Source organism: Drosophila navojoa, chromosome 3 (genome assembly GCF_054131105.1).
Source record: "Drosophila navojoa isolate 15081-1374.11 chromosome 3, UAZ_NAV_1.0, whole genome shotgun sequence".
Classification (NCBI taxonomy): Eukaryota; Metazoa; Arthropoda; class Insecta; order Diptera; family Drosophilidae; genus Drosophila; species Drosophila navojoa.
In genome coordinates this window covers 11,253,595-11,280,065 of record NC_142891.1, presented here as the reverse complement: position 1 = coordinate 11,280,065, position 26,471 = coordinate 11,253,595, and the positions used below count along the sequence as shown (strand labels likewise).

Sequence of the window (26,471 nt, the reverse complement as noted above, 5' to 3'; positions counted from 1 at the left end):
TTTTCAAGTATTCGTCAAATTTTTTCAGTATTTTTAAGATCTACTATCCTACTCGAAGCGGAGACAAATCCAACAAATCAAAAACCATGAAAATTGATCCAGCAGATCTCGAGTTATAAGTGTAGGAACACTTTTACACAACTCTCTTTTATATATATATGTAGATAGATATACTTGGAAAAAATATACTTGAGTTCGGCTAGATATTTTTCTTCAGCTGAATCAAGCATTGCTAATCAAAATTCTGCCAGATTAAAAACAAGTTTAAGATCCACAATTTATAATTCGTTTTAAAGCAGCGGCCTTAAGCTATATTAAACTAAGATATTCATCTTATAAAGCTTAAAGAAAAAACTTGAAAGCAATTTAAAAGTTGCTGAGCCACTGAGAGAACTCAATTACAATAGATAACAGTTTTAGAAAAAAACAATTATTATATCATATTATTAAATTATTATATCTGACATTTGCCCTAAGACTTTAACTGTATAATTTAGCTCTGGAGCTGAAAGGAATTGCTCTATTTCTCAATAGCTAACAACGATAGAGTTTAACGTCAAAGAGTTTAATTTTAAACGTTTTGCCAATTCAAAAAATTCTCTTCGGAATTTATGGGGAACATTTTTTAAATATTTTATATGGAAATATTGGTATATGAAGCTATTATAAATGTAGCTTAAAATTTCACTTGTGTTGCTTCTGCTTTCATTATTTAGATATGTATAATATTTTAGGTTTGTTTTTTAGTTATTTATATTACTTACCAAATTAATTTTGGTATCCGTCTTGCGACGTATCTTGCGACCCGGCGTCGCAGAGTTGGCAGGAATCGGCGATGCCACCGCGTTCATAATGCCCGATCGCTGCAACGCAGCTGCAATGTGCGCCGTTGCGGCGGCAGCGACCGCTGCCTTGCTATGATGCGAATGATGAGAGTTGAGCGACTGATGCTGCTGCTGCTGCTGCGGGTGCTGCGGGTGCTGCTGATGCTGTTGCTGCTGCTGGTAGAGCAGTTGCTGCTGCTGTTGCTGCAGGGTGACCAGATTGTTGGCAGTGAGCAGATTGTTGGCAACTACTGCCGCTGGCGAGGGTGAGGGGGCTGTAGGTGAGGTCGTGGCGCCTGCAACACCAGCGCCTCCGCCACCCGCTGCCGTTGCGCGCTGCAGTGGCGTGCTGGGCGCCAATCCGTGCTGCAGCTGCGCCACTGGTGCCGGGAGGGGGCCTGGGCCAGTTACCACGCTACCGCCAGTGGCTGCGATTGTAACGGCTGCGGTCGCAGCGGCCGGTGATGAGCGCGGCAGATTGCAAACTGAGTTGTTGTTGCTGTTGCTGCTGCTGCTGCTGCTGTTGATGTTGCTGCTGTTGTTGTTGTGCTTGTGGCTGTTGCCTGCTGCGTTTGTTCCTTTTGCTGTTGCTGTACCTGAGGCCCAATGATCTGGTAAGTCACCTGGGCTAAGCCTGCAACAAAGTAGAGAACAAATAATTATATTCGATTAGTGGACGATTTCATTTCTTTTTTTTTTTTTTTATTTTTGATTTTGGCAAAGTTGCGACCTTGGCCCCAATTCTTGACTTTGCCCCACACACGCCTTGGGCAGCATGCAAATGCCTTGCAAATAGGCCTCAATTACGAGCTAATGTGCTGACTCGATTACAACGCCATATTATCAAAGGCATTTGCATTTTGTGAATTGCATAGAGGGGCAGACATTTTGATTTGTACCTAGTATATATACATATAATGTTATCTCTTGGGGTATATCAAGTAATGTTTAGATATAGTCTATCTCAAGAGCTGATTCTTATAAAGACAAATTGATTTATGCTGGTTAATCTTATATTATGCGATTTTTTAAGTTTATTTCAATTGGTTTGTGTGAGCACATAAAAATAATATTATACAATTTATAGATATATTATATATATATTACACAATTATTTAGTTTTTTTTTTTTTTTTTATAAACGTAAATATTTGTATACATTATTGTTATTGAGCTACACAGTTCAGATATATACTAATCTATTAAGGTCCATATCTATATTCTCAAATTTTTTGAATCGCATAGAAACATACCTAGATTTTCTTACGTAGCTTAGCTTTTATGTTTAACATTTAGCATCGCTTAGCTTAAAATCAAGTCAGTCTGATTACCTCAATCAGATTATTATCTTAATTCTCGTAGGGACGCTCAAGTTTTATGTTGTGCCAGGGCTAGGCTATATTCCATGACGATTTAGAAATATTTTTCAGTACTTAATAAGTCTTTGCGAGTCGTGTAGAGAAGCTGTGTGATGCCTAAGGTAAACTCCTTAGAAATTATACCAATATATACAGGGCCTTTTATTTAAGCATATCTGTTTATAAATATAGACCCATACTTGTGAATCGCCTAGAGAGGCGCACATTTTTCTCTAAAAGCATATTTATAAGACTCCTCAGACTTTTTTTAAAAATTAAATGCTCATAATGCTCATAATTCAAATGTCTATTTCGGGGAACATTCATGCACTGGCAATGATCACGAAATAATTTCTCATATTTGGCTATAATTTTGTTTCGTTATCAGGTAAAATACAGTAGCAGCCCGCCCGCTGACTTAGGCAAATTATTTGGCGTGGAAATCTGTTGCAGCATCTGCTGCGGCCGTCACCCACACGTTGTCACGCCCACCGCAACGTGAGCGAAATTAATGCTGTCAGTTTTTGGTTGCTTCTGGCCGGAACCGCAACTTGGCCGAAATGCCTCAAACAGATCCAACCAGAGCCCAGCTCTTGGTCTTGTCGCTGTCTGCGCCATTCAAGTGGATATCAGCGTCATAAACATTTGTCATATTAATATTGTGGTTGTTCGTCCTCATCATATTTTCCTTCTTCTTCTTCTTCTTCTTCTTACACTTTTTGTTGCCGCTGGCGTTGTCATGGCTGCTTTTTGTCTTTAAAATTCTTAGCTTTTTATACATTTTGTTTTTATTTTGGTTTTTTTTTTTTTTGTTTCTTTATTTATTTATTTTTCGCATGTATTTGGTTACGTGATTAATTGTTTACTTTGTGCGCCCAAAGTGTGGCATATTATTTGCTCTTTATTTACGTAAGGCCCATTTGCAAAAAACTGAAATTCTTGTTTGCATTTCTCATTATAATTTGGAATTTTCATGGCGGAAATTTTTAATTGGAGCGCAGCAGCTATAAAAATATATTTTCGGAAAGGGAATAATACCTATTAAAATACTTTTTATATTCATTCACAAAAATCTAATAACTAAATTGGCTTTGTGCAATGTCTGTCTTGCTCTCCGTACGCCCTTTCGTCTATCCGTATGATTGTAAACTATTTCACTGCTATGGAAGCTAGAGACTGGATATGTAGAGCATATATTAATGTATACCTGCCCTCACTATGGGCGTGGCAAATGGGAAAGTGCTTTTTCCAGAAGACACCGAAATATATCAAAAAATACCAAAAAAATACTAAAAGTCAAGCTTCAGACTTTGGAAGTTCATATCTTGTGGACTTTTCATCCGATTTTCGATTGGAATGCCTTGTTAGACGCGTATTTATACGTAGAATCAGTTTGCATTAAAAAATAGTCATGGAACTATAAGGTTTCGGACGAATGCACAAGATACCGAAATATATCCAAAAATACAAGAAAAATACTAAAAGTCAAGCCTTTGACTTTGGTAGTTCATGTGTATAGAACATAGTTTCATCTTCTCTCCTCTTCATATCATTTCATAATATTCAATATTTATATAAAACATATGCTTTCAAGTAATCGTTTATAAACACCTCGCTTCTATATACATTATAAAAATAAAAATTCTTCATACATTATAGAACCTCTAAGATTTTTGCTAATACACTAACCAAATATTTAACTAAATAAACAAATTTTACGCACATATATCGATCTTTGCATACATGTATATATATATATATAATAATAACTACAGGTGTTTCCCCTTCTGTGTTTCTTTCAATTTGCTTTGTCATCGTGGTTGCCAAATGTTTTGTGAAACGAAAGTTAAATTCAGGTTAAGTAAATTTGAAATGAGAAATCGAGCGAATTTCTGAGCGATTCTTCTTGGACAAATCGGCGACTGGCTATGGCTATAAATATAACGATTGGCCCTCAATGGCCAACGAATTGATAAGTTGTGAAATTAGCGCTATGAGCAATGCGATAATAAAGAAATATATAGATATATATACGCATTTCTATATATATGTATATACATATATGTATTTATGGCCTGGCAGAGTCCAAACAATGATAAGCACAACAACAACAACCACAACAACAACTACAACAAGAGTCAACTGCAACTGCAACTGCATCAATTGTAATTTAATTAATTAACGCTGCGCTTTATATGCGCTAGCTTCTTTAATTAAGCGCGTCAATCATACGCTCCGTGCGCCATGCCCAAATAGAATGCCCCATCTTCGTTATGATTATCACCTTCGTCATCATCATCATCTTCATCTTCATCATCTGCTAGCTGGCACATTAATGTGTCACCCTGTCAGGCCAGAGCCACAACAGCAACAAATAAAAATAAAATAAGTCAGCCACAGAAAGAATCTGCACAATTATTGCGCCTGTCAAGGGAAACCATTTGGGTAGGCCAAGCAAACGGGCGGACAGACGGACGGACGGATGGAGGACGGTTGGAGGGACAGCAACTGGGGGGCGGCGAGGCGCAGCAGCGCTGCTTGTACGTCACTCATTTTCGCGCTCATTGCATAGGGCAGCCATTCACAGTTTTTCTTTTTTTTTTGCTCTCCCTCTTTTCTGCTGCTTTTTTATTCCTTTTTTTTTTTGGCCAACTGCCCGTCACCTCTGCCTTTGGTCGCAGTTCCGCCTGTTCCCTGGACAGCGCTCGGCGCTCGAATCAACTTTTTTTTAGTAACTTCTGTGCATACTTCGTGTTGCCTTCCCAAGTTGGGTAAATTAAGTTATTGGATAGTTTTTACATGCTATATACGCAATTTATAAAGCGCTTTGGATTGTGCATAGATAAATTAAAATTTTTATTTCAGCTATATTCTGCTTAATATTTTTGGCATATTTTTTAGATTGACTGTTCGAAAAATCTTATTATTACAATTTTTTTGAATATATTTTTAAGTCATAAACATAATAAAATATAAAAATATTTATACATACAAATATGTGTATTCTGTGTGTATATTTATTTTAACCTTCTCTCAATTTAAGTAAAAAAATAACACTAGATTTTTTTTTTTTACAAATTAATCATTTAATCATTTAAGCAATGAATTTTTTTTTTATATTTTTGTTATTTTGTAATTTATTTTATATTCATTTTATTATTGTATTTTTTTTTTTTTTTATTTATATAGTTATATCAATATTTTTAAATACTGTAGCTTAATTTTAAATATTTCTTATTTATATTTTATTTATATATCATCTATATTTTATTTTCATTTATTAAATATTTAATTCCTATACGCTCTTTATATATATTTTGCCTATATTTTATCTATATTCTAGCTTGCCATTTTACAGGGTATCTCTGTTTACATCATATTCAATTAACAGGTTTAAGCCGCTGCAGCAATTCTGCTCGACTTTATGCTGATTACATCGCTAACTCGTGGCGTTCAGTGTCTGTAATTATTTTTGCTTGCACTCGCAGTCGCAATCTCTTTGGGGCTCCAGCAGAGGCCTTTATTATGCATATAATGTAATTAAAAAATAAAAAACAAAAAAGTCAAAAACTCGGTCGCTGGACACTAGTCACCAGCCACCACTAGCCACTAGCCGTCTCTAGTTGCCGGGTGGTCCCAGGTAAGCTATAGATACATACATACATATATACATTAAATATAAAAGGGGAGCTGTAGATTTCTTAATGCTTCGCTGCATTGGAGTTGACTTTCAAGAGTGCAATTAGAGATCAAGTTGAAGTGAGTGCCGTGGCACTTGGCAGTCTCTTGTCAACTGCGAATGCCTCCAACTGTGGGTGGAGAAACTGTAAGTGATATTACAAGAAATGTCACATAGTTGTGACTTTATTAAGTGAGTCGAACTGATAAAGTTACATTGAGAAGCCAAATAAAATATTCTCTGAGTTTTCTCTGTACTGCAAGATGAGATACCGGAAATATCTTATATATAGAAAACTTTCATAATAGAAAACTCAATATGATTTTAAAATTCCATAAGAATTCATGGAATACGGAAATATTATCAATATGAAACTTTAAACTTTCTCTCTCTCTCTCTATCTCGCTCTCTGTCTATCTTCTAGACTGCTAAACTTGTTGACTTTAATGAGCTTTCATCATATTCAAGCTCAAAGCTTTAAAGTCTTACAGGCTTACATATTTAACGAGCTTTCAATGCTCACACAAACCAAATCAAAAACTTACTCAATTTTAAGATAATATTGAAAACAATTTGCTTTAGATACTTATAATATTTGCTCAAAATAAGCTAATGAGCTTTCAAAGCTATGCTTAGGTTATCGTAATAATTCCCAAACTTTAAGTTTTCGCTACTTTTGAGCCCTATGGATTTTGTATAAATTTGTTGAAATGTTTTGTAATGGGTTGACACAAAGATTTAATTAGCTTTAAAAACTCACATAAATCAAATATTGTCAATACGACGCTTAAAGCTTATCAGACTTTCACTGTCTATACACTTTCTAAGACATAATTTAAAAGCTGCATAACGGGGCAATGCTAAAGTCCATGCCCAAAGTTATTCTCATTTAAATTGTAAATGAATGGAAGCCAACTAATAGCTTAAAGCATTCAAATCCGACTCAAAATATTTTGAGCAGCAATCTCTTAGAGAGTAAATACCTGTCAAGGTCATAGCAATGAATCACATTTAAAGAACTGCTCAAATATTCTAGATTATATTTAATAGCGGACAACGAAGAAGAGGCCAGCTCAAACACCTCAGCGAGCGTTTAAGACAAATTGATAATGATAAACGTAATGATTATGGCAATGCTGATAATGATAATGACAGCGATGATGATGTTGCGGGCAGAGAGCTCTGCAATCTGTAAATATTGCAATACACATAAAAATTACTCATACGCAGTGTATGGAAACAAGAAAGTAATTTTTCTTCAAGCTATCTCCCTCTCTCATTCTATCTCTCTCGCGCAGAGGAAGCTGCTGTTGCTGCTGCTGCTGCTGCTGTTGTTGCTGGGGGCAAAGCTTAAACATTTTGTATGTGTGTGTTTTTTTTATGATTTAGGTTTGGTCTACGTGCTGCTCAACTTGTAAGCAGTCGCCGCTGGGACCCGACTCGGTAGCAGCTAGCCCATAATCAAAAGCCCCAAAAGAGATTTTTACAGCGCCACGTAAATTATGCTGGAATTATTGAAATTGTTGTCGCCTCTGTCTCTGTGTGAGTAATGAAAACCAGAATTGCGCACATGTGAGCTTTAGAGTTTTAATGCTCGTGTAAGGTGAGGCGTGAGTCATGGAAGTTGCTTCTAATTGATTTCGTTTAGTAATTGAATACCAAATAGAACAGAAGAAGAAGAATCACGCGCAAGCTTTAAGCTCGATTTCAAATAGGTTTTCATTTTTCGAGCGAACAGCGATTGCAATTAGCGAGCTGCAGATGAAGTGTGTAACAATGATCCAATTTGATGGGCTTTTCTCTTGATGGGTTTTCAGACAGCAAGCAATTTCCCCAGCGCAAACAAGCATGTTGTCGATGCCGCTGCTGCCAGTCACAATTAATTGCAAGCGTGTGTGAGTATCAACAGCAGCAGCAGCAGCAGCAGCAGCAGCAACAACAACAACAACAGGAATTGCAACAGCTATATTTGAAACAATAGCCAGGCAGGCAGCTGGATGTGACATCGACAACGTCGTCGACGATAACACGCGCAATGAAAATGTAATACAAAGTGGACAAAATGCAACAGAAACAACAACGGCAACATGACAGGCAACAGCAGCAACAACAACTATTGCCAGTACGAGCTGTAATGACCACAATGTCAACGCTGGCAATGTGTCTGACAGCCAGCAACAGCAATAGCAACAGCAACAGCAACAGAGCAACCGCAACAACAACGAGCTGAAGCCAACATAAACAGTGGCTACAACATGTCCCCCATTTTGTTGCAATTGCAACTGTTGTTTGTTTTGCAAACACCCTGTAGCAGCTGCTTGAACGGGGTATACAACATATTCACATGGTAGTAGAGTGAATGTAAATAATGCCTATGGTCTAGTCAGCGTAAGCTCATTTATTATTAAATTAATTTTTTTTTATAATTTTGAATCCTGCCTAAGAAATGATTATATATTATTATTAAGAAAACAAAATATTTTTAAATTAAACAAAAATGATTCTTAAATTATTTATCTAATAGATATTATCGCTAAATAATAAGTCTATACTATTTTTTCTTGAATTCTTAATAACATTTAAGCTAAAAAAAAAAGCATGGATAAACATATAAATTCTTTCTTTTACTAAAATTTAAAAATCACATTTTTCATTACTTTAATAATTTTTAGAATTCATTATATCTCATATATTTCTCCCAAATTTCTTATAAAACTTTAAAAAAAATTTCTGTTCATTCATTTTCATTTATAAATAAATTTCTCCCAAATATCTTATAAAACTTTAAAAAAAAATTCTGTTCATTCATTTTCATTTATAAATATACAAAATGCTATTTACTATTCATTTTATAACTCTGCAACAATCATATTTATGGTGAAATATGCATATACAAATGAAAGAAATAATTGTATACCCCATATAATATATGTACATATTTTCACAGTCAACAATTTCATTTAATTTTATATGATTCACATTTTTTTTCCTCTTCCTCAAGCATATCCTTGACATCAATATTTTCGCAAACATCAACAAATGTTGTTTTTCTTTTTTGGGATTCCATGGAATTTCGTATGACTAGTTCTCGAAACGTTGACGCATATTATAGTGACAAAAAGTCGCCGTTGGGACTACAAAATACAATTAAATTTGCAGTTATGTATGTTTTTATTGATAACTATTTTTATATAAGGTATCATAAATTGCCTAACGATTACTTTGGGTGACTCATTGAGCGGGTTTGTTGTCTTAAGAAAGTATTGTAAATTAAAAAAAAAAAATGTTTTGATAATAATATTAAACAAATAAATAATTTTAATAACAATAATAAAAAAACCGATTAAAAATATATTAAATAATTTAATATGAAACTAAATATATTGCTTTGGAAAAATTAAGTTTAATTTAAAAACAAAGTCGAAATATATATACATATGAACAGTTATGTACATATATAGAATAGAAAATTTTCTAAAAAAAAATATTTCTAATAAAAGAATTCTTTTAATAATAATCATGAAAATCATTATCAATCATAATAATATAAGTATACAAAACAAGTTATAATTATGCTAAAAATATTTATATTTACTTTAAATACAAAATCAGGGTAATCATAAAATAGACATATTCTTAGATTATGCCTACCTCAATACATTTACGCACATATATTTTAATATCTATATTAATCAAATCCATAATGTATCATATTATATCAAAGCCTGATCTTAACCTCCACCGCGAATTGTTTTGCAGTCTTTTTATGCACATAATTCAGTTGAGTGTGTGGGTTTTAATTTTTTGCTCTCTGCCTCTTCAATCGGCTGACTGACATTCACACATACACACACGCACACTCACATACGCACACTCATGTGGCTTGGCACTTGTCTGGCCCCTAACTAAAAAAAGTTGTGCTAACTAAGCTCAGTTCGCTCGCGCTCTGTCTCTCTCTCTCTCTCTCTCTCACTCCCTCTCTTTCATTCGACTATGCTTGGGCAGTCTCTGAGCAGCGAGCGCGCCTACCTAGGCCGCTCCTGCCCCATCGTAGCCCCACCTCGCCTCAAGCACCCTGCGGCGCCCACCACAGCGTCTGGCTCAGCTCATTTGCTCAGCTGTTGTTGTAAGCCTGCAGTTTAGCAACTAATTGTCTGTATATAAAACATATGCTTCAACGACGCTCAGTACGCGTTCTCTCTCTCTCTCTCTCTATACCTCTCTCTCTCAGTCGCTCTCGCTCAATCATCGCTACAAATAATAAAGTGGGTCATGGATGAAAGAAAAAGTGTTTTATAAAGTGGGTCATGAATTTTGTTTCACTCACGTTCAAGTGTATTTCGATTGCCGCCTTGTTGCTGTTTTTATTGTTGTTGCTAACTTATTATATATATATAGTATATATATATATATATAAATACTTTTTTTTTGTTATTAATAATTGTATTTTTGCAAAACAGCATAAAGTATTTGTATGTGATGTGTCGCCTGATTGGGGTTTCCGAGTGCTTATTTGTTTACTTTTTGACTTGTTTTTTGGCATTAGTTTTTTATTTAATTTTGTTTAAATATATCTATATATATATTTAAACAAATTCTGAACAATTTGGCACGCATAAATTAAGTACTTTTTTTTTTTCATTTATATGTAAATATATATTTATATATTTAATTTATTATGGGAAAAATATGTAAAAAATTTTGTGTTTAATCACTTTAATTTTATGTGAAAAAAAAAATTAATTTTTAGGAAAAAAAAAAGGATTTTTAAGTGGAGCTGTTTTATATTTTTTATATTTTATTATTATATTTTATTATTAGTATTTATTTATTGTTTTCCTTTTTTTTTTACTAATTTTTATTAAAATTTTTTTTATTATATGAAAAATTTATAAGGTTATTTATTATTTAAAGTTGATTGTTTTTTTACTTAATATTATTATGGTTTTTTTTTAAATATATGAGATCCTTAAAATTCAAAGAACAATTTCTTTAATTGTTTCGCATAAAATTTTGTGTTTAAAATTGCTTCTATAAGATCTTTTTTATGTAAAATTCAATTTTTCTTATTTAATATCGTCCATTGCGGATTTATAAATTATTTCAATTTTATAGTATTTCTGATTCAACATGAATCCGTTGCAATTAATTGACATTGATATATGCTTCACATAATTTTGCACTTATTGTGTGAGCTCTCGGTTTATTTATTGTCCCGCACCAACAGAGAGTGAGATAGAGAGAAACCAATGAAAATGAGGCTGAGTGAAAGAGAGAGTACGCGAGAGGGTGTACAGAAAATGCTGTGGCTTCGCTTTCACAAACTAATTGCCGAGCCATGCGTTGACAGTTTTCACTTTTCATTTATCGCCAAAAAATAAAAATAAAAATAAATAAATACAAAATACAAATACAAAAACCAGATAAATGAAAACAAATTAACAAATGGCAACTGTATGAACAAATGGCAGACAGAGTGCTTAAAGAACAGCTACTGAACTGAAATGATGAAAAAGTTTTTCAGTTTTTAATTTACAAAAGTAATTTCAATTAAAACGTTCAATTATATCAAGTTCAAATAATTTTGTACCTTTTCAATTACAATTTAGTTTCAGTTATACAATACAAAATGTTAACAGATCGTGAATTAAATATTTTTTTAAGAGATCTTAACTATCCAGCTGCTAAACACCTAATTTAATTAGCCATTAACTGTATGTGAAAATGTATATTGTATTTTATAATATATAGCATCTTTATTAAAAAATCGCAGATTGTGAATTCTGCACTTAATGAATTGAATCATATGTTATTGTTTTCAAGCGACACAATAGTTTAGAATGTAGCTGATGTCGATACCAGAAAAGCTATAACATACATATAGAGTTAAGGATTTGAGCTTTTTTAATTGTGACTGAAAATTATATGGAAAGAAAATAATTTAGCTTCTTCTTTTACTCTCCGCCAACTCAATTAATAAATGTTGTTTTTAATATTTTATATTTTAAACGTCGACGTTAATGAGCGTATGCATCGTATTAATCCATGCTATCTAACATTAAATATAATTGATCTTAATTTAATATCTCTTTTGAGTCAAGTTAATTTATTTTTATTATCTTAACTTAATATATATATTAAGTTAATTTAATTTATTTTTAATATCTAAATTCTATTATGTTTAGAAATTAAATCTCGTGATTATCAAAATGTTTTGGACTTTTAATATTTAATATAAAAAAAATACTGTTTAAAAATTATGTAAATATTATTTGTATGTATTATATAACAAAAATAAATATATAATTTAATTTAATTTATTATTTGTATATATTTATATTTTTTATTTATTTATTTTTTTATATTATTATTATTAACCTATTTTATTATTCTCTTAAAGTATTCATTTTTTCTATAGCTATAAATTCCGAATCGCGAAAAAATTCTCACAGTTAACCTAACCCAATATCTATTTAATTTATAGGGTATGCACGCGATCTGTAATAACTAACAGCTAATTTAAATAAATGTAATAGACGAACAGGGTCGTTCTCTTTCCGGCATTTGAATGAAGCGCTCAGTCTCTACTCTCAGTCTCGCAATTTGCTTTTCTCTAGACCTCTCTCGCTGTAAATTTATATACATATATATATGATATATGTATATTTTATGTGTGTTTATTGTGTGACATTGTATAACCGGCCCCAGAAATCCACCTGCTGACAAATTGCACTTTGCTTAGCTGCTGTTGTTGTTGTTGTTGCTGTCTAAGTAGTTGCAGTCGTCGTCATCGTCTATAGCTGCTATATAGCGAAATAATGTCAGTGGGTCAGAGTCGATTTAGCATTTTGCGGCACTCTCTTGCCGTTGTTATTGTTGTTGTTGTTGTGTTTTGCTGTTGCTTTGGCTAAGGTTAGACTCAAGTGGGGAACAGCTGTTTTGTGTGTGCATAGAATACGGTCACACTGAATGCAAGCGACTCGCTAGTTTCGTAACTGGGCTAAGGCTATGTGAGCGGGGAAGTTGATTTTTGTTTTTGTTTTCTAGCTTATCAAACACAAATGGCAATTGTAGTTGCCAAGTGGTTCGTAGGCGTGCGTGTGTGTGTGCGTGTGGAGGCGTGGCACTTAGAATGTGTGAATTTATATGAATTTATGTATACAAATAAATGTTATTCAATTTTTTTTTATTTGATTTGAATCACAAAAAAAAAATTTAATTAAAATTTGCATTTTTTTATTGCTCAATAATTTAAACAATTAAATTTAATTAAAAAAATACTCATTTTGTTCACAGTCTTTTGGCTGTGTTTCAATGAAAACGCACTGCAAAAATCTTATTTATGAGTAAATGAAATTTATAAGCTAACCTTCAGAATAATTTTGTTGTTGTTGTCGTTGTTGTTGTTGTTGAGTTTGCTTCACTTGTTGTTGTCTCAGTGCAGTTCGCATTTTGTTTACAAGCCATAAAGGTGACGATGACTGAGTTAAATGTGCAAATTTATTTCGTATTCTGTTGTTTTCTTATTTATTTATTTATTATTATGATTTTTGATATTTCACAGATTATATTTTCCATGTGATTTCACTGCGTGCCTTTTGAGCATTTTCAATGGAAATTTTTATTGTCTTACTCACCTGCAAAGAGAAAGAGATAAAGCAAAGGTTATGAATAAGATAAATGCAGTTATATATTCAAGATGAAAGCGCTGAAAGTGCACAGCTGTTCATATTCAGGGTTTCTGGAGGCGATCTCATTTATTTTACGATCATTTTAAGTATAGCCAGTTTATCGGCTGACATACAAATTATAATGCAAAATGATGTATATTTATATATATAAACAACAAAGAAATATCTGACTATTTTCTATTCTATTTCCCATTCATTTCTTTTTTTTTTTTTTTAATTTTTCTTGTTTTCCTTTAGGCTTGCAGCTTTGAGAATCGCATAGAGCAGCGCTAATTTTATTGCACTACTTCATAAACAAATTCAAATTATGAACAGACGGCCTAGCCTTAGCTTTCATAACTGATTTCACTAAGCTTATGATCAATTTTTTATAGTTTCACATAAATAAATCAAATTTAAATACTAAAAAAAACTATAAGTTTTTAATTCACATTTTTTTATTACGCGACTAGACTGCATAGCCGTTGGCTATGAATTTATCTAAATCATGAATTGAGTTTACTTAGAATTAGTTAGATAGTTGTTGTCGTGTGCGATCAACTGCATAATACTCGCTCATGGTCAAAGATCAATTAAAGTTACTCAATTATTAACATTTCCCGAACTAATGGTCGTTGATATGTTTTTTAATAGCTAATAGTCTATAAGTGGGGGATTATTATTCGAGTATATATTGTCGCCTTTAATTTGCCTTAATGTTATATTATTTCAATTATTTGCCACACCCAAAATGGGCTCATTTTACAACTCTTGTTACACAAACAATTTATGAGGTAAGGGAAGGGTATTATCGTTAGCTTAAAGAAAAGGGCTTTACTTTTATTTAGAGAGAAAAAACTGACAGCAAGCTGAGCATTGTACAAAACCAATATACTCTTTTTACTTTGCTGACTGAGTATATAAAGCTTTTAATGAAGTCAATGCGAAACTAATTCGATATTAAAGGCTTGAGTAGTTGATTTTTGAAGAGCCTTCCACTTATTCAAATGGCATGTTTAATTAAGCCAGCTCCACTAAGAATAGTCAAGAAAATTAATACAATTTATGCGTTTCTATAAAAGATCTAAGCAAATAATGGTTATGTTTTATTAAATATTTTTAGTCAGTTTTAAAGGAATTAAAATATATTTGAAGTAATGTATAGAATCTATAATATAGTATGCATATATTATATATATTATTATATATGTATAATATTCCTTATTTTGCTTTTGTAAATGTAAGTTATTGGTGATCTAGCTCACATCTAATACACATTTGGATTATGTTTCCATTTGATATTTATAAAATGTATTATATTTTTACACTTCTATTATTATTCTTTTTTAATACAAAATTTATATTAAAATTGACAGGCCTTACTGGAGCATTAAAATATAATATCCTTCAGCTGTTTAGTGCTTCACATATTTCCATATTTATATTGCCTTTCCAACTAAATCCTTAACCATATCTACGTAGGCGTTCATTCTATTCTATTTTCCCATTTCATCGTGCCTATTCTCCATTTTGTTAGGTTAGGTTCAGTTCGGTTCGGTTTAGGGTTTTCTCTGCTCTGTCTGTGATTTCTCTACCGGATTACAATTGTTTACACACACGACTGCACATTGTGACAGTTTTGCAGAGTATTTTCTGTTTTATTTTGTGCTGTTGCCACGGCGTTTGCAATTGTTGTACCCCACGTTACACTTGGTCCTCGCATATATCCTTTTAAGCCCACACACACACACACATACAGATGTAATTGTGCGTCTTCATGTGTGCTACACTGCTGCCTGCCTTCCTCTTGGTTTTTTTTTTTTTGTTCAAAGTATAAGTTTACAACAAGCGGTTTGCATGTGCGCCGCTACAAGTGTGTGTGGGAGTGTATGTGTGTAGGTGTGCGTATGGCTGCCACTTTGTCTAACATTTCACTTTACATCCCCACCAAATACTCCCCACACGCCTGCTAGCCAAACGCAATTGCCCAGCATTTTGTATGCTTTTCACTTTACATTTTCCCAGTTACAATTTATATATATATTTCTCTTTCACTCTCTCTCTCTCTCTGTCTCTCTGCTGTTGTATTTTTCCAGACTTTTTTACTTCCAATTTTCCGCTCATGTGGCTTCCTGTTCGCCTGCTGGCTCTCTGTGCCTGTATTTGTGTTAGCTTATTGACCGATATGAGCTCGGGGTACTGCGGGAATTTCCTCCCATTATCAGTTGAGCTTGTATAAACTATTTGATTTATCCGATTTTCTTTTTCACAATGGCGATTCTTGTACTCGTTTTTCGTTTAGTTTCCGACAGCTGTTTGACTGGAACAGCAGCTGCCTGAGACAATCTAGCCATTAAATCAATATGCTGCTACTATAGATATTTTTTAATTCGTAGTTTCTAGTGTGTGCATGGAAATTTGTTTGTCAGTGTTGGAAAATGGCAATGTATGCGATAAGAAAAGTCTGAATATTGAAGCCAGAAATTTACGATTACGATTAATAGATTAATTTTTATACACACATATTAAAATTTGGTATATTACCCATTTCTCAATCTCAATTTTTGATCAATTATCTTATATTTGGCTCGATTTATGCCTTTATTTATATGATAAGCCTTTTTCAGCTAGATCATGAGCCAACGATCGCCGTAAACGGTAATCACAAGGGGCAATGCCTCTTCAATTTTCCTCACAACTCGCGCAACATATGGCCGACGTAGCGTCATTATCATTCCGGTTAATCGATTTATCATTATTTCTGACACATTGCATTTAATTTAAATGAAATATACATACTTAAAAGGGTTGCAGAGCAGCCTTCCCCTGACTATTATTTATTTGCCGTAGAGCTGGAGAAAACCCTACTTTGCTAGTGAAATATATAGGATCTGTCCTGTTTGTTGTCCACAGATGTATGACAATTGATAGGGAATGGCTTTATGATAATAAAAATTAATTTTAAAAAAATAAAAACATTTTAGAATAATATTATTAACCCATTAAAGGTCTGCTACCCCATAGCCAATTTAATTCTAAGCAGAGATTTATAGAATACTGCCCTATTATTGATATAGAATGGAAGATATATCCAAGGAGAAGATAGAGATTTTATTGTACATTGCACATTACATTATTATTATTATATATATAGACAAAGATACGATGTGTATTAATTACAGATGAAGATTATATATGAATATATATATATAATATATTCATATACTCAAAATGTAAAAACCAACTCTACATTTTGAATAAGTTACATATAATCTGCATCTGTAAGTCTCTCTTATATATACTTATGAGTGGGCTTGTTTCGAAAATGATTAAAGCACTATTACTACTTTCTCTAAACGAAATTTAACCATCCAAAATTGAAATAATATAGCTCCCTAATGCTTGATCCCATGTATTACCTATATTAATTATTATTATCTCTATCATTAAATCTTTCAGCAGCAACAAGTTCTACGCTTCGAGCTGCGAGCCTGCGACAGTCTCAAACGGCGCTGAGCATTTCCTCATGCACAACTTCCTCAGCTGCCCCCTTATCAGGCATATAGGCCCCTCTCCTAGCATATAGTTCTTGTCGCTCTATCCAATTGCTGTCGCCGCTGCTGCCGCTGCTGCTGCTGATGATGTATTTTTTTTTTTTTTGTCGTGCTTTGTGTTTGTTTATTTCTCATGCAAATTTAATTAAATGGACTTTTTCGCCCATTGCTTGTTTTGTGTTTGTAAGCTGAGCCGCTACTGTAGCAGCAACAGGGGCACAAACAACGTGCAGATGGGGGCGCGGGTGCGAAGGGGCGTTGGCAACTTAATTAAGTTGAGCCAGCCAACGCAGAATACAAACTTAACGAAGGGTCAGTCAATGGCGAAAACTAAAAGGGTTGACCATCTGAACTTCAACAACATGACAATACAATTTGAGCTCTAATTAATTGAATTATGATTGTTACAGTCGCTCTTATCTATGCTAGAGATCGTGTAAACAATTTTTGGACTTAATAGGCGAAATTTGTGGGATGTGTGAGCTGTGGCTGAATTTATTAAGATGGTTTGTTGATTGATTGATAGTGATTGATAGGCAAAACCTAATTGAATTCAAATTATTATTAGTATTAATTTAACAATAAATAAACCAAAATTAATGGCTGATTGATAATGACTGATGATTGAATCTAAACAGTAATCAATGTTGGCATTTCTACTAATTAATAATTTATGTAAGTTTGCAATTTATTGTGATTGATGGCTAATGATTGACAGGCAAAAACTTTATGCATTTTGTAAAGTTCTGAGTTTTGAACTATTTTTAGTTAAACACGCTATTCAAGTTCATTTTGCTCCAAAATCTATACTGTTGATTGTTGATTGATGATGATTGAGCAGCTATAAGTTACTTAGCACAACTATGTTTGGAAACCCCTTGTATAAATATGTACATATGTCAATCAATTGATGATGATTGATGGCTACAGATACAATTCCGTAAATGTATGTCTCAATATTAATATTTACATTGACTGTTGACTGATGATGATTGACAATCCAAAATGTTGGATTCGAGTATATTTTTAAGTAGTCGAGTATATGTTTAAGTATTACAGTTCTTGTTGTTGTTGTTTTTTCAGTTTTTCTTTTGATTACATCCGTCAATCTTTACTGAGATTGATTGATTGAATACGCTGTTCAAGCACACTGTGCCTTTGCGTTATTATATTTGAAGAATAATCTTTCAACTTGATTTTCAATCCCAAGTCGGAAGTGGAACACCCTGTTCGAACGCAATTCAGTTCGCATTAAAGCCTGATTGCCTATAAATGTTTTATCAAGCAATTTCCTAGTGCATTTGATTTCGCTTTACCTGAGCCATGGTTCACCTGTCTGGCTAAATGGAACACCCTGTTTACATACAGTGGAGCCTTTGGCCTGCTCGTCGACACGTCTGTCAATGGTAATTCGATATTATGCCGCTTTTAAATATTCTCTTTGCTCAGCTCTCCGCTATACGCTGTGTGGAGCTGCCAAATTAATTACAGAGCGCTGCACCAAACGGATGAACGGATTGACAGAGGGTACCGGCTGAGCGGGTTAGCTGAGGGCCGAGCCGGGTCCGGGGTTCGAGTACAAATAAACCAACAAACACGATGGCTGAGATTTTGTGCAGCACAAAAGCTAAAGCCCAGAGCTCATAGTAGGTTGCAGAGGCAAAGGAAGCAGCAGTGGCAGAGGCAGCAGCAGAGGCAGAGGCAGACGCTGAAGCAGCGGCAGAGGCGGCAACAACCAACGCCCTGTAGCCGGGTCCAAAAAAAAAAAGAAAAAAGGGCGAAGGCTGTAAACGGCAGCAGACGAGAGGAAGACGAAGCGGGAAGCAGCAGCGGGAGCAGGAGACGAGGCAACGAGACGGAAAGCAGCTTTAAAACGGGCTCCGGCATTTTCAAACTTGATTTGGCAAAACAGCGGCAAGTTCTCAATGTGTTCTACACTCTACATACACTCAAACAAACACACACACACATACAAAAATATATATGTTTGTATATTGTTGTGGGTTTGTAGGTCTCTACAAGTATTACGGTGTTCTGTGAAGGCTATCGTTGTTGTTGTTGTTGTTGTTGTTAGCTGTTGTCGGCATTCAGCTGCAGCCGCCCATTGTCTCAGTTAGCTTTTGTCTACGGCTCGCTCTTAAAGCCTGTCGATCACCAGGCGATGACAATGAAGGGAATTGTTGGGAAAAATAAAAGTACAACAACAACATAGAAGAAGGAAGGCAATGCAAATGATTAATAGCTGAAGTAAGCTGCGAAAATAACTTGTAGTAAATACATACATAAATATATTAAGTGGATTATCTTTACATAATTTATTAGGGCTCAACTTCATTAACTATTAAAAAGACCGAAGAACGTGAGAGAGAGAGAGAGAGAGAGAGAGAGAGAGAGAGAAAGAGAGAGAGGGAGAGAGAGCAGGACAGAGATCTTACGATAAGTCTAAATTGATCTATGTTTACTCTATAGGGTTATGGGCTCAGTTTATTGTACACATTCCAATTAAAATAAAATAAAAACAATTTTGCCCACAATTCGCACTTTATAATTTGCCTGTAATTTCCCAGTTCTCTCATTAAAATCACCAAGAATTTGAGCTGCATATTTACATAAATCACTTTTAATAATTATTTCCCAGCTGAGCGCTTTCATATTGGTATGGAAAAGCATAAACACGGTAAAAATCAGATCCACAATTTTAACGCATTACGGTAAATAGCTGTGTAATTTGCTCGAACGCTGTTAATCGCATTTGTGCTCAAAATTTACGAGTGAGCACCCACGCGACTCATCGTTCCCTCTCCCTCGCACTCGTGCTGCTTTACACCTAGCCATTGCCACAGTTGCTCATTACACACAAACGTCAAGCCGCCATCATAAATATTTTGAGTGCTTCTGCCTCTTCCTCCTCTGCTTCTTCTGCTCTGCTTGTGCTCAGCGCTCGCGGTGAGCGCAGCGAAAGCTCAGCTTTAGTGAAGCTCAGTTATTTTTGAGCGCATTCTTGCCCAGAGTTTCGCTCGTTTTTGTCTTCGGCTAGTTTTCGTTCTTTTGCAACGCAACGCAACGCAGCGCAACTTGAAATTAAACGCGCAGTAAATGACGCAATTTTATGCTTCGTTAAATACGCTGCTGATGGATTTTCGTATTCTTTGCACACGCTTTTGCCATGGCAATGGGAGAGTGCATTATATGGGCGAAGAGAGTGAGCAAAGCAAAAAAGTGCAAGCAACAACATTTTTGTTTTTGACAGGCGGCACTGCATTAATTACGCTTAGAGCTGGTCAATCATGCTTGATTTGGGGTAGCGCAGTGAAACGACAAAAGCTTTCGCTCTGCTTCGCACTATCTCGCTCTCGCTCTCGCGCTAGCCGGCTCTCTCTCTCTCTCTCTCTCTGTTTGTTTTGTGGTCCTACCCCAATGTAACGACAGTCAACGCATAATGCACCGGAGCAACATTGCCGCAGGGCAGCTGCAACTGCAGCACACACTCTAAAACAGAGTAAAAGACTTGCATAACAAATTCTTAATTGTGCAACAGAGTGCATGCACGCGCTCTCTCACTCACTCACTGTCTCTCTCTGTCACTCTTGCTCACTCTCTAGCTTTCTCTGCTGCTGCTGCTGCTGCTGTTCTCGCTTGTCTTGCTTAAACTTGTCCACTCGTTTCTTTGTGCTGCTGCTTCGCCCTGCAGCCATATTGCGGAAATATGTCAACGCTGTTGCTGCTGTTGTTGATGATGTTTGTATTGTTGTTGCTTTTGCCTCTGTTGTTTTGAAGTTGAAGTTTGCATCTTTTACCATTGGGTTAGGTGAGGTTATGTTCACACACATACATACACTAACACACGCATCGACATAAAAGCATGTCACGCATAGTGTAATTTCATGTGACGTAAATGCAAAAATATGTTAAAACTGACGCAGATTAAAAGCAGTTGCCGTTGCAGTTGCCGTTGCCGTTGCCGTTGCAATTCACATTCACTTTAACTGCCAGCCAGATGAAGTTTTGCTTTTTGAATCAGGGCTGTGCGAGCAAAAACTTTTCAAATGGGGTGAGTCGGTTTCCAGTCTTTTGAGATTGATGGGCTCAGTGTTGGAGAACTTTATAAATACCAGCAAGGGTAGCAAACTCAATGAAGCAACTGTCAAACAGCACAAAGACACAAATACATAGAGATTATCTATACATACACACACATACATACACACATACATGCATGCATGCGCATACCAAAGTCAATCGAGTGCACAATTGCTGGAGATTATGAAAAGGGTAAAAGATTTAAGTTGACGAAACTCAACGAAACTTGATGCAACTTAATGACCCCTAATGCAAATTTGAAACTGTACCAAATTAAACTTGACGACATCAAACTAAAAGCCAACGTAACTTAACGAGGCTTATGAAACCTTTTAATGGCGGCGAAAGAGAATAAGCGAAGCTAAATAAAACTTGACGAAACTGAACATTTCATGAGAACTTTAAATTGCAGACAATTTTTAAAACTGATTTCTGATTGCGATATGCGCGTTAAGTATTTAATAACTTAACGAAACTTAACGAAGGCAACATAGCCTACCTACTGCAATTATATATGTATATTGCAGCAAAGCTTGACGAAACTCAACGACAATTCATGATAGATTCAAATTGTTGCAAGTACTCAACTCTGTTGCATATCTAATAGCTCAACGAAAACAGTTCTGCAAGCTATAAAGTGGACATTACTTATAGAGTAAATGCTACAATTGCATTTGTTACACATTCACATATGATTTCTGTCAGCAAAACTTAACGAAGGCATACAAAACAAACACAAATGAGTACAATTTGCTAGCTAAATAGCATAAACACGGCAAAAACAATGAAAACCCCATATATAAATCAACAACTTAACGAAGCTTAACGAGTCAAACCACAAATTGTACCGATGCTCATCAATCTAAACGCAAAGCGACTGCCGAAAGCACAAACAGAAGCCACAGAAAATCGCTTGACAGCGCATAAAATTGAGTGAATGCGGTGTAAAATTTCCAACCGGCAATACAAGGTCTTAACGCCTAACGTCAAACGCCCTAAAACATTATGCAAATTGGCAACGAAACGAACGACTTAACTACATGTTAAACTTATCGCTGCCATCAAGTAACAGTTTGGCCAAATAATAAACTGGAGTAGCTAGCGACAAGCAAGACTGGGGCGTGAGAGCCTTGACATGGCTAAGGTGAGGGAGCCGGAGAATAACACACACACACACACACACACACACACACGCATATTTGCCGTTTGTTTCTCTGGGAACTAGCCAACGAATGGGAGCCGTAAACAAGTACGGGCAAAACAATAAAAGTAATAATAGCACGACTCTACGACTCTACGACTATACGACTATAGGCATTCTCATCAGTATGACCGACTGTCGAGTTCCCGGGCAACAATGAAAGCAACAAGAAAACAATCGTACATAATCGCGCACATGCATGCAAATTTGTCAACATTAATTCTCGTTCCGCCCACTAAACCTTCCGCCCTGCTGCCGAACGGCAAATATGCAGGTACAGTTATCATAATGTTGCAAAAGTAAACAAAACCAATTTGTCGCCATGTTCAATTTTGCAGTAAATTTATGCTGCACTGTAAGTTAAACAGTAAAAGTTAAACAAGTTGTTCAGTGTTGGAAGTTAATGAATAAATTATGATTTTCTTTCTTCTTTGGCACTTCAAAGAGTGCGACAAGAAAAATAAATAATTTAAAGAGTCTGATGACGGAAATATTATCTCATCAATATGGAGAAAATTCGATTATCAGCATAAAGTTGAGTTTAGAGGATATGTTAAAAAATCAAGGAGATTTACTTTAGTTATTTTCATGTGAATTTAGTATTTTAATTTTCGAAAACTTAACAACAAATATGAATAAAAATAACATATAAAAAATTTAAACAAATGATTTTAAGCTAAGCTCATTTTTTTCATTAAAATGAATTGTTTGAAATGATTCAGATTTAGATTTAGATTTAGCTTTTTCTTTTCGTTTTAAATCAAATTTATAAAATATACTTGTTATTCTAACTGTAAATATGTCATCCTTCTTTCTTTTTAAATAATAAATAAATAAACAAACAAACAAAAATTTATTTATTTGCCCAAGGCGAAGAGAGTAATTATTAATGATTAAATTCAAGGAACACAGAAATTGTTTTTAAAATAAATTCAGAAAATTGATAGACTAAAAAAATGTATTATGCTAAACTTACAACAGCTAAGAGTTTTCTTATATTGTGCAAACAATTTTAAACACAGGGCTTACTCTATTTAAAGATGTTGAAAGTAATTTCCTTTTCCAATGCAATTCAGTTTTAGATAGCCTGTGCAAATATTTGCGCACAAACAGTTTATACAGTATAAATTGCATAAAATTGTATTTAAAACAGCCCAAAGTCTTATCAAAAAAAAAAAAAAAAACCAAACAGGCCAAGAGAAGTAAAAGTCAAGTAAAGGTCTGAACTATTTATAAAAACAAATTCCAAGTGCTAATTTCGCTTGGAGCAAACAAACATTGAACGAACAAAACTGTACAAGTTTTTCTTTTTTTTTTTAAGTTTAGTGTTTACTTTCATATTTATGCATCATCACATACATATATATGTATGTTTATATATTTACATATATTTTGACAGGTTCGATGAACCCTGCAAAAAAATTATGTATTGGAAAAAAATGCTCTATGAGTAATAAACTGGGCCACAAATACGAGCAAAAAGTGCCTCATTCGCAAATATTTGCAGCTGAGGCGCACGCCAAAAAAAAAAAAAAAAGAAAAGAAAACTAAATATTTAAAGAAAAAATATTATAGGAGAAACATCGGGAGTGTATAACTGACAGATACTCCTTTCAAAGTGAGGCGAGGAAAGGTGTTAACTTAAAAAAAATAAATAAAATAAATAATAATAAATTATTTTTTTTTTTTATATTAATAATTAATTAAAGTATGTCAATTTGAATTATCTCACATTTAGTTCAATCATAATGAAGTTATTTCATTATTCAATACAGTTTTTTTATTATAATAATATAACTATATAAAAAATCAAATATATATAAAAATATAAAACATATTAACTACATATAAGAGCAAAATACATATAAGAAAAATAATTTCAAATCTTTTCAATATCAAATAAAAATTTTCATATTTAATGAATTTGTTTAATTTACAAAAATATATTGGCTGAGTATATAAGAAAGCAAAGGCTTTCTCATCAGAATTTTTAAATAAGAACAAGAACTTGCAGTTGGGTATTACTGATAGTATTACTATTTGTAATATTATTGCTTATCTAGCTAATAGTATTACTGATATAATAGTCATTCATTCGAAATTTCAACTGATTTCGGAAAATGTATTTTAGATGCATATGTATTTCAAGTTAGCTTAGATATCAGCAAATGGATAGAGGGCTATTGCACAAGGCCAATAAACTTATTTCACTTTCGTGAGTGAGTATAAAAAATATGTCGAATGTCAGAAATAAGTGAACCAAATGAAATCAGGAAATTCGCAACGGTTTTATTTTCGACAAACATAAAGAGAAATGTATTTGTTTATGGGGCTTTAAAGCTGTCTTACGACTTTGAGCCAAATATGCAAAATTATTTTGATTCCACTCAAATATACTTGGATATATATGCATTTACATATATACTGAATAAAAATTCAAGTGATAAATTGTTTTGATTGAAGTGCTTGAAGGAATGCGCGACTCCGTTTGGTCTAGTTGACTGTCTTTATTTTTTGTGTTCTTTTGTGGCCAGCGCATTGGGTAATTAAATTTTTGTGGCTCATAAAATGTCTGCGGTTAGCGGGAAATGCCTTATGCTAGAATTTCATTTTTCTTCTTCTTCCCCGCTCTGTTTATTTTTTTTCGGTATACAAGTGAATTGCATTTCAGCTCCCTGACTAAATGGACCATAAAAATGCTGTTGCTGCAAACAACATCGTAATAGGCGTGAGCGAGAGAGAAATAGAGAGTGACCGAAAGAGAGCGCAAATAGCTTCATAAAAAATGCGGAGCTGCGAAAGGGGAAACGAAGCTGATGAAAGTGCTTTAAATTTAAATGGAATTGCATTGGATGATTAAATGCGGCTAAAAGTAATCTAGCCTTTTTTACACATAATAAGCAGCTTGGAAAAAGATTTTGAAGCCATAAAAGCCAAAGTTAGAGGCATAGGTATTTTGTTAATTAATTCCCAAATTAATTGGATCTCAATAAAATGCTGGAAAAGCTAAGGTAAAACAATTGAATCTTGCTGTCAATTAAGTCTGTATCTAGGAAAAAGTACATTCAAGTTAAGCTTTATTATGTTTGGATAATTGTATTTAAAGCTTCTGAAAACTAAAGGCTCAATTAGGTGATGAAGAAGGAGAAAAAAGCTGTCTAGCCGTTGCATTCTCTTTAAGTTTTTGATTGGAGGTACAAAAAGGAATACAAAATTTTATTTCAATTTTATATTGATACTTTTGCTGTAAGATATATATTAAAATCAATTGATTATCTTATCTGTCGACTTTTCGAGGTAATTGGATTAAGGGCAATTTCATTTAATTACTACATTAACGTTTGTTTAACTCTAGAAGATGACTAGATTGGTAAAAAGCCAAGTAATTCACTTTTAGAATGTCTATAGTACTACAGTTCATTGGATACGCTCACTAGGGGTAGTGAGAAATTTTGAAATGTATGCAGATAAATATTTTAAGTTTGGAATGTATACACGAGTATAAATAGCTAAATAGCTCTCATCTTAAAATTCAATTAATGTAGCTCTAAGTATCATACATTATCATGTCCAATCTATTCTTTCGCATATTAAGAGAGATGATGGCAAAGAGATGGATATCTAGATGCTCATGGAATTTTCCCATCGAGCAAATACGATTAAGCTCAACACACTAAAATGCTGCTGCTGATGCTGCTGCTGCTGTGGCTGTGGCTGTTAATGTTGGAGCCTCTCCTATCCAAGCAATAGAAGCCAAATAAAACAGATTAATCTGCTGTGTAAATATGCCTCACGTCTGTCACCCACACAGATTTCGTGGTTGACCCGCACAATGAGGGCTCCCCCCGGTTCCGGCAGCGACCCGAACTCGACTTACTGCAGATATATTACAGCAAATAATTTCTAAATGCTTGTCCAGCTTGTCCGACACCAAAAAGCCCTAAGCCCCACCGAAAAGACACCGAAAGAAAAAAAAAAATAATAATAATAGTAATGTGGGCAATTGTCGTCGCTTTTGGACCGCAATTAATTTTCATTACGAGGCAATAAGCAAAATTAAACTCGAATCAAGCAGCACCCAAAAAACATGCTCGCAGATTGGGAGA

The 26,471-nt window shown here is 34.2% G+C and overlaps 1 protein-coding gene across 2 annotated transcripts in view; it reads right to left on the bottom strand.

Moving 5' to 3' along the window:
- tai (basic helix-loop-helix family member taiman) overlaps positions 1-26,471 on the bottom strand; it is a 115,547-nt gene that overhangs the window by 21,123 nt on the left and 67,953 nt on the right. For both annotated transcript variants that reach the window (XM_089256804.1, XM_089256805.1), the window contains exon 3: positions 765-1,458. In XM_089256804.1, coding sequence (XP_089112930.1) covers positions 765-1,458 — 694 coding nt within the window. The remainder of the gene's footprint in view (positions 1-764; positions 1,459-26,471) is intronic.